This window comes from Pan troglodytes, chromosome 15 (genome assembly GCF_028858775.2).
Source record: "Pan troglodytes isolate AG18354 chromosome 15, NHGRI_mPanTro3-v2.0_pri, whole genome shotgun sequence".
Lineage (NCBI taxonomy): Eukaryota > Metazoa > Chordata > Mammalia > Primates > Hominidae > Pan > Pan troglodytes.
Window position 1 is genome coordinate 25907851 of NC_072413.2, and position 17441 is coordinate 25925291.

Sequence of the window (17441 nt, forward strand, 5' to 3'; positions counted from 1 at the left end):
TTGTAAATCCAGATGCGCCTCAACTTATGATGGAATTACCTCCTAAGAAACACATCCTAAAGGCAAAAAAAGAGTCATAAACCAAACCACTGTAAGTCAGAGACTGTACAGCTATGCAAAAAAATTGAATATTGGTAGTCTCTTAAAACAGTGTGAAAGGCTGGGTGTGGTAGCTCATGTGTGTAATTCCAGCACTTTAAGAGGCTGAGGCAGGCAGATCACTTGAGGCCGGGAGTTCAAGACCAGCCTGGGCAACATGGTGAAACCCTGCCTTCACTAAAAATACAAGAATTAGTGGGTTGTGGTGGTGCACACCTGTAGTCCCAGTTACTTGGGAGGCTGAGACAGGAGAATCACTTGATCCCAGGAGGCAGAGGTTGCACTAGGTAGGCGGAGGTTGCAGTGAGCCAACATCATGCCACTGCAGTCCAGCCTGGGCGACAGAGAGAGACCCAAAAACGAAAACATAAACAAAACTAAAAACAGTGTAAAGATACTACCTCCTTCTTTAAACTCTGTTTTTCTCTTTTTTTGGCTCTCTGAATAGCTATCCCTCACTTGGCTTTTGCTGCAGTTAAACATTGAATTGTATTCCCCCAAAATAGTATGTGGAAGTCCTAACTCCCAGGAACTCACAGTGTGATCTTATTTAAAAATAGAGTTTTTAAAAATGTAATTAGTTAAGATGAGGTCATATTGGATGTAGGGTGAGCCTTTATTCCAATATGACCTGTGATTTTATAAGAGAAAGGAGATGCACGGAGAGAAGATGGCTATGCCACAACAGATAGAGATTGGAGTGAAGTACCTACAAGCCAAGGAGTACCAAGTGTTTCCAACAAGCACCAGAGGGAGAAGAGGCAGAGAAGGATCCACCCCTTCTCTGCCTGACAGATTTCAGAGGGATCATGGCTCTGGTGACACCTTAATTTCAGACTTCTAGCCTCCAGAATTGTGAGACAATATATTTGTGTTATTTGGAACCACCCAGTTGGGCACTTTATTACTGGAGACCTTGGGAACAAGTACAGCTGCTCATCACAAGATTTTCTGCATAGACTATTCCAGCATCTGCTACTAGAGACAATTTTATTTATTTCCAATTTTTATGCCTTTCATTTCCGTGTATGTCTTGTAGTACTAGCTAGAACTTCCAGTATTATGTTGAATAGCAAGGCAAAAGTAGCTGTATTTGCCTTGTTTCAATCTCATAAGAAAAACATTCAATTTATTTCTATTAAATATGACATTAGATATAGATGGGGATTTTGGGTAGATTGTTTTTATCAACTTGAGGAAATTACTATTACCTTTTTTCTGATAGTTCTTATCATTAATGGGTGTTGAATATTTTCATTTTCTTCTGCATCAATTATCATATGATTTATTTTTCTTTAGCCTGATAATAAGAGAGATTACATTGTTTGATTTTCAAATATGGAAGCAGCCTTTTATCCTTGGAATAAATCCCAGTTGGTCATGGTACTTAGATATTGTTGAATTCTATCTGCTAATATTTTATTAAGAATTTTTTCATCAATATTCATGAGAAATATTGGTATATAATTTTCTTCTCTAGAGATTTCATTGTGTGGTTTTGGTATCAGGGTTATTCTGCTTCATATAATGAGATAGAAATTACTCTGTCTTCTATTTTCTGTAAAATATTTTATTAAATTGGTGTTAATTTTTCTTTAAACATTTGGTAGAATTCTCCAGTGAAACTGCCTGGGCCTGGAGATTTCTCTTACCTGAGGTTTACCATTACAAATTCAGTTCACTTAATAGTTATAGGGCTATTCAAATACTCTATTTCACATGTAGTTTTGCCAGTTTTCACTGCTCAAGGAATTAGTCCAATTCTTCCAAATGGTCAAATTAATCTATACAGAATTGTTCACATTTACTCATTCTGATTTTTGCATTGACTGTAGTGACATCTCTTGTTTTCTTATTGATATTAGTAATTTATGTCTTCTCTTTGTTTCCTTGTCCAAATTACTAGAGATTTATTTCACTAATCTTTTGAAATAATCTGATTTTTGTTTTAATGACTTTTTCTTTTTTTGTATTTTAATCTTGCTGATTTGTGCTTCTTTCTTTACAATTTCCTTTCTTCTTCTTCTTCCCTTAGATTCATTTTGTTCTTTTTATAATTTCTTGATGTTGAAACTTAGATTATTGATCTAAAAACCTTTTCTCCTTTTATAAGCATCCGGTTTATAAACTCACTATCAGCATAACTTTAGCTGGGCTCTACAAATTTTTATATGCTATGTTTTCAGTTTTATTTCGATATATATGAATTGTTTGTGTTTATGTTCCCTTTGACTATATATCTATACCTATAATGTATCTACCTATCTATGTATCTATAAAATTTCTTTAGACTTTGACTGTGACCCTTGGATTATTTAGAGATGCATTGGTTACTTTCCAAATGTTTGAAAGCATTCCTTGTGTTTTTCTGTTACTGATTCTAGTCTAATTCCATTATAGTTAAATAACACTTTTTATATCTTATATTCAAATTCTTTATAAGTTATTTTAGGGGCCAGGATATAGTCTCTCATGGCATATGTTTCATGAGCACTTGAGAAAAATCGTGTATTCTTATGTTGTTGGAAGGTGCATTTTGTAAATCTCAATTAGATTCTATCAGTTCATGGTTTTGAGTTATTCTAGCATCTTGCTGATTCGTCAATCACTAAAATTGTAAATTTGTCTATTTCTTCTCTCAGTTTTATCAATGCTGCTTCACATATTTTGCAGTTAATTGTTTGGTGCATGTAGTTTTAGGATTGCCATGTCTTCTTGGTGGATTCAGCCCTTTAACATTATGTACTGACAACTGTCTATCCCATAATTTTCTTTGCTCTGGTATCTTCTTTGTCTGTTAATACTAATGTGTTCATGCCTAATTTCCTTTGATTGATATTTTCATACTATATCTTTTTTTGTTGTTCTTTAACTTTTAGCCTTCCTATATGTTATGGGTTGAATTTTGTCCACTCCAAAATATGTTGATGTCTTAACCTCCAGTACACAAATTGTGATCCTATTTATAAATAAAGACATCATCAATGTAATTAGTGAAGATGAGATCATACTGAAGAATGATGGATCCCTAATCCAATATGACTTGTGTCCCTGTAAGAAGAGAGAAATTTGGACAGAGACACTTGAGAGGAGAATGTCATGAAACTAAAGAAGAAGAAATTGAAGTGCTATTGCTGCAAGTCAAAAAACATCAACAATTGGCAAATACCACAAGAAACTAGTAGAGGAAAATATGTATTCTTTCCTACAGGTTTCAGAGAGAGCATGGACCTACCTACACCTTGAATGTTGACTTCGTCATTGCAGAACTGTGAGCGAACAACTCTGTTGTTTTCAGCAACCCAGTTTGTGGTACTTTGCTCTGGCATCCCTATGGAGCTAATGCACTGACATCATATAGCTGGGTCATTTTGTTTTATCCACTGTACTAATCTCTATCTTTTAAATAATGTATTTAGACCATTTATATTTAGTGTATTTATTGATAAATTTATACATGAGTTTACCTTTTTTTGTTTATTTTCTGTTTATTTTCTGTTTTCTTTTTTCTGCTTCCTATGGTTTTGTGGAATATTTTAAGATTTCTATTTTTGTTTGTCTATAGTGTTTTTGAATTTATCTCTCTGTATAACATTTTTAGTAGCTGCTCTAGTTAATATATATAGTTATATAATATATATTTATATATTTAATAAAACTTTCCAGCACAGCATCTACCAGTGCAAATAAAGTATAGAAAACTTAACACATTTTATGTCATTTTGTACTTCTTTATTTAAAATACAATTCCTTAAATACTTACCCTATACTCATTGATAATCATATGACATAGCATTAAAATTTTTGTTTCAACTATCAAACATAATTTTAAAAACAACAGAAGAGAAGATAAATCTGTTATATTTACCTATATTTTTGTTTCTTCTGTTGTTATTTCTTCTTTGTCAATGTTACATGGTTCTTTTTTTTTTTTTAGTTTTACTCTGTCACCCAGGCTAGAGTGCAATGGCATGATCTCAGCTCACTGCAGCCACTGCCTCCAAGGTTCAAGCAATTCTCCTGCCTCAGCCTCCTGAGTAGCTGGGATTACAGATGTCTGCCACCAAACCTATTATTTTTTTTTTTTGTAGTTTTGGTAGAGATGGGGTGCTCTAAAACTGCTGACCTCAGGTTATCCACCCACCTCAGCCTTCCAAACTTCTGGGATTACAGGCATGAGCCATGGTGCCCGACCACAGGGTTCATTCTATTTTATTTCTGTTCTGATTTAAAATGTTCTTTGGCTAGATTTTAGGGTAGATATGTAATGAAAAAGTTTATTTATTGATTTTTCATTTATATGTGAAGGATAACTTTTACTGGATAAATAATTGTGAGTAGCTAGTTTTTTGTTTTGTTTTGTTTTGTTTTTTTGTTTTGGCACTGGAAAAATGTTGTGGCCCTTCCTTCTTGTCTCTGGAATTTTTGATTAAAAAAAAACCTCCTGCCATTCCAAATGTTTTCCCTTATAAGTAATATATTGTTTTTCTCTGTCTGCTTTCCAAATATTCTTAATTTTAGTTTTCAGAAGTTTGACTGTGATGTAGCTTGGCATCAGTTTTTCTTTATCCTCTTTGTAGTTACTCAATTTTTGAAACTGAAGGTTAATATGTTTCCCCAAATATGGGAATTTGATAGACATTATTTTAAAAAATAATTTTTCAGCCCCACCCTCTTTTAGCTTTATTTCTAGCTTTCCAAAGACACACATGTTTGAAGTTTTCTTTATAGCTTTACATATGCCAAAGGTTCTGTTCATTTCTTGTCTATTATTTCTGTTTTTGAATTTGATCAATTACTATTATTATATCTCTGAGTTCAGTGATCTTTTCTCTGCAGATGTGGAAGACCTAGCTAGAGCAATCAGACAAGATAAAGAAATAACAGGCATCTAAATTGGGAAGGAAGAAATCAAATTACTCTTTTTTGCAGATGATATGATTTTATCTTAGTAAATGCTAAAGACCCCAACAACAACAAAAAAACTAGTAGAATGGATAAACTAATTTGATAAAGTTTCAGGACATAAAATCAGCATACAAAACTCAGTAACACTTCCATATGCTAATAGTGAACAATCTGAAAAAGAATTTAAAAAAGTAATTCCATTTACGATATCCACACATAAAATTAAAGACCTAGAATTAACTTAACCAAAGAAGTGAAAAATATCTACAATAAAAACTATGAAATTGAAGAGAATACAAAAATGGAAATATATTCCATGTTCATGGACTGGAAGAATGAATATTGTTAAAATGTCCACACTACCCAAAGAAATCTACATATTCAATGCAACCTCTCTCAGGTTACCAGTCACATTCTCCATTGAAATGGGAAAAACAATGCTAACATTTATATGGAACCAAAAAAGACCCCAAATAGCCAAAGCTATCCTGAGCAAAGAAGGTCAAAACTAGAGAAATCACATTACTTGACTTCAAATTATACTACAGAGCTGCAGTTAACAAAAAAAGAATATTACTGGCATAAAAACAGACACATACACCACTGGAAAAGAATAGAGAACCAAGAAAGAAATCCACACACCTACAGTGAATTAATTTAAACAAAGTTACCAAAAATATATGCTGGGTAAAGATAGTCTCTTCAATAAATAGTGCTGAGAAAACTGGATATCCACAGGCAGAATAATGAAACTAGACCACTCTCTCTTGCCATACACAAAACTCAAGCTAAAGACATAAATTTAAGACCTCGTACTATGAAACAAAAAGAAATCATTGAGGAAGCTTTCCAGGATATTAGACTGGGCAAAAATTTCTTAAGTATTACCCCACAAGCACAGGCAACCAAAGCAAAATAAACAAATTTGATCACATCAAGTTAAAAAGCTTCTGCACAACAAAGAATACAATCCACAAAGTGAAGAGACAACCCACAGAATGGGAGAAAATATTTACAAACTACCCCCTGACAAGGGATTAATAACAAGAATATATAACAGGCTTAAAAAACTCTATGGGAAAAAAACCCTAATAATCAAAGAAAAAAATCGGGCAACATCTTTGAATAGACATTTCTTGAAAGAAGACATAAAAAATGGAAAAAAGGCATACGAAAAGGTACTCCAAATCATTGATCATCAGAGAAATGCAAATCAAAACTACAATGAGATATTATCTCACCTCAGTTAAAATGACTTTTATCCAAAAGACAGGCAATGACAAATGCTAGGCAGGATGTGGAAAAAAGGGAAGCCTTGTACAACTTTTGGTAGGTATGTCCATTAGTACAACCACTATGGAAAATAGTTTGGAGTTTCTTTAAAAACAGTAAAAATAGAGCTAACATACAACCCAGCAATTCCACTGCTGGGTATATACTCAAAAGAAAGGAAATCAACGTATCAAAGAAATATCTGCACTCCCATATTTTCTGCAGTACTGTTCACAATAATTAAGATTTGGAAACAAACTAAGTGTCCATTCACAGATAAATGGATAAATAAAATGTGGTATACATACACAATGGAATACTATTCAGCCATAAAAGAGAATGAGATTCTGTTATTTGAAACACCATCGGGGGAATTGGAGCTCATTATGTTAAGTGAAATAAGCCAGGCACAGAAGGACAAACATCACATGTTTGCACTTATTCGTTGCATCTAAAAATTAAAATAATTAACATCATGGAGATAGAGAGTAGACAGATGATTACCAGAGGCTGGGAAGGGTATGGGGTTGGGGGCCGCAGGGGGAATGCAGTTGGAATGGTTAATGATACAAAAAATATTTAGAAAGAATGAATAAGATCTATTATTTGATAGCACAACAAGGTGACTATAATTAATAATAATTTACTTGTACATGTAAAAATAACTAAAAGAGTAATTGGATTGATTTTAATACAAAAGATAAGTGCTTGAGGGAATGAATGTGTCATTTTTTCATGATCTGGTTATTATGCATTCCATACCTGTATCATAATAGGTTGTGTATCCCATAAACACATACACCTCCTATTTACCCACAAAAATTAAAAATTGAAATAATACTTTTTAGCCTTACCATCTATAATCAGATTTTTGACTAACTTTGAGTTAATTTTTGCATATTCTATAAGGTAAAGTTCTAACTACATTTTCTTTTTTTTTTATTTTCAAGTCCTTTGCCCATTTTTATTTTATTTTTTTATTATTATACTTTAAGTTCTGGGGTACATGTGCACAACGTGCAGGTTTGTTACATATGTATACATGTGCCATGGTGGTGTGCTGCACCCATTAACTTGTCATTTACATTAGGTGTATCTCCTAATGTTATCCCTCCCTCCTCCCCCCACCCCACAACAGGCCCCAGTGTGTGACGTCCCTCTTCCTGTGTCCAAGTGTTCTCATTGTTCAATTCCCACCTATGAGTGAGAACATGCAATGTTTGGTTTTTTGTCCTTGTGACAGTTTGCTGAGAATGATGGTTTCCAGCTTCATCCATGTCCCTACAAACGACATGAACTCATCCTTTTTTATGGCTGCATAGTATTCCATGGTGTATATGTGCCACATTTTCTTAATCGTCTATCATTGTTGGACATTTGGCTTGGTTCCAAGTCTTTGCTATTGTGAATAGTGCCACAATAAACATACATGTGCATGTGTCTTTATAGCAGCATGATTTATAATCCTTTGGGTATATACCCAGTAATGGGATGCCTGGGTCAAATGTTATTTCTAGTTCTAGATCCCTGAGGAATCACCACACTGTCTTCCACAATGGTTGAACCAGTTTACAGTCCCACCAACAGTGTAAAAGTGTTCCTATTTCTCCACATCCTCTCCAGCACCTGTTGTTTCCTGACTTTTTAATGATTGCCATTCTAACTGGTGTGAGATGGTATCTCATTGTGGTTTTGATTTGCATTTCTCTGATGGCCAGTGATAATGAGCATTTTTTCATGTGTCTTTTGACTGCATAAATGTCTTCTTTTGAGAAATGTCTGTTCATATCCTTCGCCCACTTGTTGATGGGGTTGTTTTTCTCTTGTAAATTTGTTTGAGTTCTTTGTAGATTCTGGATATTAGCCCTTTATCATTTACCTCCCACTTATAAGTGAGAACATGCAGTATTTGGTTTTCTTTCCCTTTGTCAGTTTGCTAAGGATAATGGCCTCCAGCTCCATCCATGTCCTTATAAAGAACATGATCTCTTTCTTTTGTATGGCTACCTAGTATTCCATGGTGGTATATGTGCCACATTTTCTTTATCCAGTCTATCATTGAGGAGCATTTAGGTTGTTTCCATGCCTTTGTTATTATGACTATTGCTGTAATGAACATACATGTGCATGCATCTTTATAATACAGTAATTTATATTTCTTTGGGTATATGCACAATAATGGGATTGCTGGGTCAAATGGTATTTCTGTCTTTAAGTCTTTGTGGAATTGCCACACTGACTTCCACAATGGCTGAACTAATTTACACACCCAACAACACTGTGTAAACATTTATATTTTTCCACAACTTTGCCAGAATCCATTATTTTTTAACTTTTTAGTAATAGCCATTCTGACTGGTGAGAGATGGCATCTCTCTGTAGCTTTGATTTGCATTTCTCTAACGACCAATGATTTTGAGTTTTTTTTCATATGATTGTTGGTTGCACATATATCTTCTTTTGAAAAATGTCTGTTCATGTCCTTTGCTCACTTTTTGTTTGGGGTTGTTTGCTTTTTTTGTAGATTTGTTTAAGTTAGTTATGGATGCTGGATATTAGACTTTTGTCAGATGCACAGTTTGCAAAAATGTTCTCCCATTCTGTAGGTGGTTTCTTTACTATTTTGATACTTTATTTTGCTGTGCAGAATCTCTTTAGTTTAATTAGATACTATTTGTTAATTTTTGCTTTTGTTGTAATTGCTTGTGGCATTTTCTTCATGAAATCTTTGCCTGTTTCTATGTCCTGAATAGTATTGCATAGGTTGTCTTCCAGGGTTTTTATAGTTTTGTGTTTTACATTAAGTCTTTAATCCAACTTGTGTTGGATGTAAGGAAGGAATCCTGGTTTAATCTTTTGAATATTGCTAGCCAGTTACTCTAGCACCATTCTTTGAATAGAGAATTCTTTTCCCATTGTTTGTTTAAGTCAGGTTTGTGGAAGATCAAATAGCTGTAGGTGTGTGGTCTTATTTCTGGGTTCTCCATTCTGTTCCATTGATCTACGTATCAGTTTTTGCAACAGTACCATGCTGTTTTGGTTACTGTAGCTCTGTAGTATAGTATTTTACTCTTTTAGATAGTATTGTAAATGAATTATTAAAATTTCCTTTTCTGATTGTTCATTATTAGTATATAGAAACAAATGGCTTTTGCATGGTGATTTTTATTCTGAAACTTATTCTGAATTTATTTTAGCTCTAAGCATTGTGTGTGTGTTTATTTGTGTGGTGTGTGTGAGAAAGAGAGAGAGGAGAGAGGGAGAGAGAGAGAGACAGAGAGAGAGAGGGAGAGAGAGAGGAGAGAGAAAGATTTTAGGGTTTTCTACATATAAAATCATGTCTGTGAAAAGAGATAATTGTACTTCTTGCTTTCCAATTTTGATGTCTATTTTTTGGGCATAATTGCTATGGCTAAAACTTTTTGTAATGTGCTTAATAGAGGCGGTGAAACTGGGCAACTTGTTTTATTTCTGGTCTTAGAGGAAAAGCTTTCAGTTTCTCCACTGAGTGTGATATTAACTGTAGGTTTTATTTTTTGTCTTCTTTTGGCATTTACATGATAAATATTCCACCCTTTTATTTATATTTACACTGCCTTATTTCAACAGGTGTGTCTTGTAAATAGCATAACTATTTTATTTTTATTCTTATTTGACATTCTTTGTTACTGTGAGTAGTCTTTCATTTTACATATTTAATATTATTAGTGATATATTTGAGTTTGAATTTTTCTAGATTGTTCATACTGGTTTATCCCTTTCTATCTTTTTTTAAAAAATAATTAAATATTATGTGATACTCCATGTTTTTCTCTATTTTTTTTTTAAATTACAAAAGCATCCAATTTTTTACATCCAATAAGAGAGGGTTCATTCAATATTTGTTAAATAGATAATGTAGGGCTAGCCAATTTAATAAAATTAGGGCCAAGATTGGATTATGATACAGTTTCTGTTTTGGTAATATTTATTTTATCTATATTTTATTTATGCTCTTTTTGAAACTTCAAATTATATCCTGATGATTTCACAATTAGCCGTAGAACTATGGACCCTGAAACCAAATATTTACCTCCTAAATTTTCTGCAACATTCCTGGATTATGCATGTAATCATAGCAGAATTAATTATTTTACCAATTTTACTATTAAAGGTGTTTATTATTCTACTTATAGCCACCCTAGTTATAGTTATCCTATTTATGCAGCCAATAAACCTAAACTGGGTTCTCTCAGTGGGAAAAGCCAGCATTTCAATGAACATTATATTTATGCATGATATATGGGTATTTGCATTTAGTTGTGTTGAAGGTAAAATTCATAAGAAATATTTGGAATATGAAGTCAAATTAAATAAAATAATGATATAAATTTGAAGATGAATAAAATTGAACTTGGGCATTTTATTTAGTTTTGGAAAATTCTGAATTTTCCCCAATATATATACATCCATAGCTACATATACCTGTCTCTAAAAATATAGATTACATAGCATTTCTGAAGGGCATATTGTTCCTCAGAAAGTAGTCTGTATTTTAAGAGGCCCTAAATAAGTCAATTCTAATAACACATTTTTTTAAATACTACTTTTATTCCATTTTACAACTGAAAAAGATAATCCTGGATATATGTAAGTAATAAAGCTAAGCTTTAAACTCAGTGAGTCTAGGGCCAGAATCTATGCTCTTATCCAATCACTGTGCTCTTATACCACAGTGGTAACTGTGCTATACAGCTTTGTAACACATGTGCATATGTTTAATATATGAATTGAAGCTTTATGTATAGTTCTTGCAACTGAAAAGTATCTTCTTCACACTAGTAAAAGCTTGCAGCCATGGTAACAAAGATATTTAATGGCCAGGGGCTTATAATAACGTGTTTCTTTATTTTTTAAAATAGGAGATATTTGCAAATATACTAATACAGGATAATTACCCAAACATAAGTCATTTCATCTTGTGAGCTAATACTGCTCTATATATTTCCCCAATCGGCCACCAGAAGGAATCAAAGAGAAATTACAAGATAAGTCTAAGACAGAATGATCTATTGTGTTCATTCTTCCTGACTGTGAAGTGTGTGATAAATATAAGTGAGTTATCAGGCATCTCCACATAAGTAAAGATAAATGTCATTTTAGTTCCAAATAGGCAGCAATGAACACTCCACCTATGAAAAAACACTTGATTCCAAGTATCTCAAGAGATTACAGTCATATATATGTATAGATCTAACTAGATAAGCACTCCTTAGAGTGTGTTTCATAGGGAAGACTAAAGAAGCTAACAATCTATATTGCCCCAACCAAAGTATTATGTTAAGAGACTTCTTTGCTCTACTTAAGTGCTTTTATATCTTAAGAAAAAAATATAACTAGAGAATGAGATATGTCTTAACTATACAAAATCTTATGTTACATTTAAAAAAACTAAGTTGAGAGTAAGCTTCAGACTCTTGTTACCACATATAAACATCAAATATACAACAATAGTCTAAATAAAAAACTTTACAGGAACTCTCGAAACTATTCAAAGATTTACAGCAACCGTAAAAACACTCATTTAAGAAAAAGTCACATGGAAAATGGTAGGAAAATTTGTGGCATGTTTATACACCCTTGCCCCACTCCTTTCCCAGTGTGGCACAGAAGGGAGAAAGTTGCACAATTTCAGGTTACTTCCCTTGAGCCAAAAAAAAAAAAAAAAAAAAAAAAAGTACAGTGAAAGTTATCTGCAGTGATTTGGCCCATCTGTAAGCTGCCTGAGGGACCAGTATTTGTCTTATCTGACTTAGAGATCAGAGCAGAATGGCAGCAATTAGATTCTTAGGCTGGAAGCTGTGGAGACAGTGGTGAGTATTATGGTACATGCAAACTACAGGGGGATATCAGACCCATGCATGCCTGAGGCAAGAGGTTATGGGTAGCAGAATAAAGCAAAATATCTAAGGCCCAGAGAGGAAGCTAGAGTGGGACTTTTGCAGGAATTAAAGCACTTAAAGGCAACTTTGGGAAAAATAAAGAAGCACACACGTGGGCTCAGAAAGGAAGCATATCTAAAAATTATACCGGACGAAATTTTTTTTTTTATTATACTTTAAGTTTTAGGGTGTATGTGCACAACGTGCAGGCAGTCCTTCGCTCCAGGCTGCTATCAAGGCTCAGAGAACTGCTAATTAGCAAAGGTCTTCACACCATACTGTCAAGGCTGGGGAACCTGGCTGTTTCTTAACATGCTTAATTCTCAAAAAATGAGCATCAGCCATACAAAGAAATGGAAATCATGGCCCATTTAAAGGAAGAAAATAATCACATAACCAGTCTGAAAAAACACATGCAGTGGACATACGAGAAAAACTCTTTAAAATAATTGTCTTTAATATACTCAAAGAGATAAGGGAAACATGAGAAAAACAGTGAAGGAAGTCAGGAAATGATTCATGAACAAAAACGAGAATATTAACAAAAACAAGTTAATCATATACAAAAAACTAAATAGAAATTTGGAACCCAAAATATATGATAGTTGAATTGAAAAATTCACTGGAGGTGTGCAACATAAAATTTGAACAGATAAAAGAATCAGTAAACTTGAAAAAATCATGTAAATTTATTGAGTCTGAGGAACAGAAAATAACAATGAAAAACTGTGAACGGAACCTAAAGGACTTATGGAAACCAGGAAGTTTCACTGTGAGAAGTGCATTATGGGATCATCAGGAGAAGAATAGAAAGAAGATAAATTATTTTTAAAGCTAATAGCTGAAAACTTCCAAAATTTGAGGAAAAAAGTATGACATACAAATCTCAGAAGTTAATTAATTCCAAGTGGGATAAACCAAAAAGACCCATACAGAAATCCATTATAATCAAACTTTTGAAAGACAAAGACAAAGAACAAATCTTCAAAGCAGAAAGAAAATGTAACTCATTAGATGCAAGAGATTTTCAGTAAACACACCAGTGAATTTCTCAGAAACCACATAGACCAGAAGGGAGGTGACATTTTAAGTGATGAAAAAAAAAACAGCTATTAGTGGAGAATCATACATCTGGCAAAACTATCTTTCAAAATTAAGGAAAAATTAAGACACTCTTAGAGAAACAAAAATTTAGGGAGTTAATTATTAGTAGAACTGCTCTCCAAGAATGAGAAAGGAAGTTATTAAATTTAAAATGAGTGGACGCCAGGGAATAACTTGAAGCTGTATGCAATATTAAGTTTTTCAGTAAAGCTAAGTATGCAGACAAAAAAATAAGTATACTCACACTCACACACACACACACACACACACACACAATTGTATTGTTTTGTTACTGTAGCTTTTTGTGTTTATTTATTTGTTTTTTTTTTTTGAGATGGAGTCTTTGTCACCCAGGCTGGAGTGCAGTGGCACGATCTCACCTCACTGCAACCTCCATCTCCAGGGTTCAAGCAATCCTCCCACCTCAGCCTCCCAAGTAGCTGGGATTACAGCCTCCTGCAACCACGCCTGGATAATTTTTGTATCTTTAGTAGAGACGGGGTTTCACCATATTCGCCAGCCTGGTCTGGAACTCTTTATCTCAAGTGATCTGTTTGCTTCAGCCTTCCAAAGTGCTGGGATTACAGGTGTGAGCCATTGCGCCTTGCTAGTTTTTATTTTATAGTTATGTAAACACAAATGCATAAAAATAAGATTAAATCTATGTTAATTGGATACAATATATAAAGATGTAAATTGTGAAGTCTATGACAAAATGGAGGAGCAGAGGTGAAAAGGAGTCGAGGTTTTGTATGTGACTAAAGTTAGGTTGATACTAATTTAAAATTATTATAACTTTAGGACATTATAGGTACTGTCCATAATAACCACAAAGAAAATATAGACAGAATATACAGAAAAGGAAATGAGAAGTGAATCAAAACACAAAACATACTCCTGCAAAAATATAAACACAAAGGAAGACAGTAATGAGGGTAAAGAGAGAATAAAAATTTATGACATACAGAAAACGAACAAAAAAACTGACAAAACTAAGTGCTTACCTTTCAGTAATTACTTTAAATGTAAATGTATTAGACTTATAATTCAAAAGATATGAATTGAAAGAATGAATTAAAATAAAACCGTGATCCAACCATATGCTGTCTACTTTAGATATAAGGACAGACATAGGTTAAAAATGAAAGGATGGAAAACTGTTCTGTATAAACAGTAATTAAAAGACCGCAGGGCTTCTCTATTAATATCAGACAAAATAGACCAAGTCAAAAACTACTATGAGAGGCTGAAAAGGGAAAATACAATGAGAAAGCTCAATTCATGAAGAATTCATAACAATTATAAAGATATAGATACCCAACATCAGAACTCCAAAATGCATAAAGCAAACATTGACAGAATCGAAGAGAGAAAAACAAAACAAAACGCTTATACAATAATAGTAGAAGACATCAGTACCCACAACACTATAGACTATTTTGACCTAACAGACATATACAAACCACTCCATATAACAATAGCAGTACACACATTTTTCTCTCGTGCACGAGAAACATACCCCAGGGTAGAACATATGTTAGGCCACAAAGCAAGTAGTAGAAAAAAGGAAAAGAAAGAATTTAAGTTAGGTAAACTGATCAGAAGTCTCTAACTTCTGGTGGGGCAATAGAAGGAGGTCATATAATTGCTCTTTGCAGAAAACAAGAAAATCTGGGAGGCAATTTTCTAGAAAATCATTAAGAGCACTGAAAATTGATAAATGAAGTTGAAAAATGTGAGAATTTACTTAAAAAAAATTCTTATAGTGTTGTATAAGAAATGTGTTGAGTTTTTGGCCATCATACCCATTCCCCTATTTCCTCCTATTCCTACTGTCTCAGGCTCAGTAGATTCTTGCCTCAAGGATGTGGTGGTGAGGGTGTGGGATCTGTAGTTGCTAAAGGTGAATGATTCAATTCAGAATGGGAGATGGAAAACAGATCGAGAAAAACAGCAGTTTATTAGTCTTTTTAGAGTTATTAGCAGACTGGCCATAAATCTAAAGGGAAGAAAACAGAAGTGAGAAATACATACAGATGAGAATGTCTTCAGAAATCCCCAAAGCCCTGGTTAACTGATAGCTGTATATGTTCAGGAGACCTAAGAGAGCAAAACAAAATTTGAAACTCAAGAGACACTTAAGAACTGGTTACAAGTTTGAATGCCTTCAACAACATATAGCTCAGCCATCAGAGCTTGGACTATTTGAGCACAACCTCTGTCAAAACCTTGGCAGACCAATAAACTATGCAACCACAAGACTGGCCTTTAGCCGTGCTAAAAACCGTAAATGGAAATTATAAAATCTGATGAGAGATAGCCACCTGGTGGAAACAATGCAGGGAAACAAATAACACACGCAAACAAATAACACAGTGATAAATCCAGCTAAGTTAGGAAAGCACATAAACAAAAGAACTTCTCAAAAATAAAATATACCACATCCTAGAGCTGTCACATTATACTATGTAAAAATCTGATTTCAAACCAAAAATAAGTGACATATAAAGAGGAAGAAAATTGTGACCCACACTCACGATAAAAAAGCATTCGATAACAACTTGTCAGCTTAGTGGGCCTAGATTTTGGATTCAGTAAGAAAAGACTTCCAAGCAACTATTATAAATATAACCAGATAACTGAAGTAAACATATGTAAAAAATATAAAGATACCATGCCAATAATGAGTCAACAAATAAAGACTCTCTACAGAAAATAGAAATTAAGAAATAGGGCCAAAAGAAAGGTTGAGCATTGAAAAGAAAATTACCTGAAATTAAAAATTTACTATGTATACCCAACAGCAATTTTCTGATGGCAAGTGAAAGGACCAATAAACTCAATATAGATCAATGGAAATAATCATATTGGTAGACCAGAAAGAAAAATTATTTTTAAAAATGAGGAGATTATTTGAGACCTCTGAGAGACTATGAAGCATTACAACATATATATGAAAGCATTAGCAGAAAATGATTAGAAAGATAAGAGAAAATTTATGTGAAGGAAAAGGAAGAAAAGGAAAACAAACACACCACAAAGGAATTCACATAGAAAAGAACTGAGGTTAATGGACTCAAACAGCAATGAACTCACTCACCACTATTTTGCCAGCAATATAAAAGAGCCCAGGGGAAGAGCCAAGATGGCCGAATAGGAACAGCTCCCGTCTACAGCTCCCAGCGTGAGCGACGCAGAAGACGGGTGATTTCTGCATTTCCATCTGAGGTACCAGGTTCATCTCACTAGGGAGTGCCAGACAGTGGGCGCAGGTCAGTGGGTGTGTGCATCGTGTGCGAGCCGAAGCAGGGCGAGGCATTGCCTCACTCCGGAAGCGCAAGGGGTCAGGGAGTTCCCTTTCCGAGTCAAAGAAAGAGGTGATGGACAGCACCTGGAAAATCGGGTCACTCCCACCTGAATACTGTGCTTTTCTGACGGGCTTAAAAGACAGCGGACCACGAGATTATATCCCACACCTGGCTCGGAGGGTCGTACGCCCACGGAGTCTCGCTGATTGCTAGCACAGCAGTCTGAGATCAAACTGCAAGGCGGCAGCGAGGCTGGGGAGGGGCGCCCGCCATTGCCCAGGCTTGATTAGGTAAACAAAGCAGCTGGGAAGCTCGAACTGGGTGGAGCCCACCACAGCTCAAGGAGGCCTGCCTGCCTCTGTAGGCTCCACCTCTGGGGGCAGGGCACAGCAAAAAGACAGCAGTAACCTCTGCAGACTTAAATGTCCCTGTCTGACAGCTTTGAAGAGAGCAGTGGTTTTCCCAGCACGCAGCTGGAGATCTGAGAACGGGCAGACTGCTCCTCAAATGGGTCCCTGACCCCTGACCCCCGAGCAGCCTAACTGGGAGGCACCCCCAGCAGGGGCACACTGACACCTCACACTGCAGGGTATTCCAACAGACCTGCAGCTGAGGGTCCTGTCTGTTAGAAGGAAAACTAACAAACAGAAAGGACATCCACACCAAAAACCCATCTGTACATCACCATCATCAAAGATCAAAAGTAGATAAAACCACAAAGATGGGGAAAAAACAGAACAGAAAAACTGGAAACTCTAAAAACCAGAGCGCCTCTCCTCCTCCAAAGGAACGCAGTTCCTCACCAGCAATGGAACAAAGCTGGATGGAG

General features: G+C 34.8%; 1 protein-coding gene across 1 annotated transcript in view; it reads right to left on the reverse strand.

Annotated features, from left to right (window-relative positions):
- LOC104001989 (uncharacterized) overlaps positions 1–16762 on the reverse strand; it is a 355145-nt gene extending 338383 nt beyond the window's left edge. Inside the window, exon 1 of the mRNA XM_024348688.2 lies at positions 16405–16762. Within this exon, the coding sequence (XP_024204456.2) occupies positions 16405–16623 (219 nt within the window). The 5' untranslated portion in view covers positions 16624–16762. The remainder of the gene's footprint in view (positions 1–16404) is intronic.
- Positions 16763–17441: the final 679 nt, after the last annotated feature.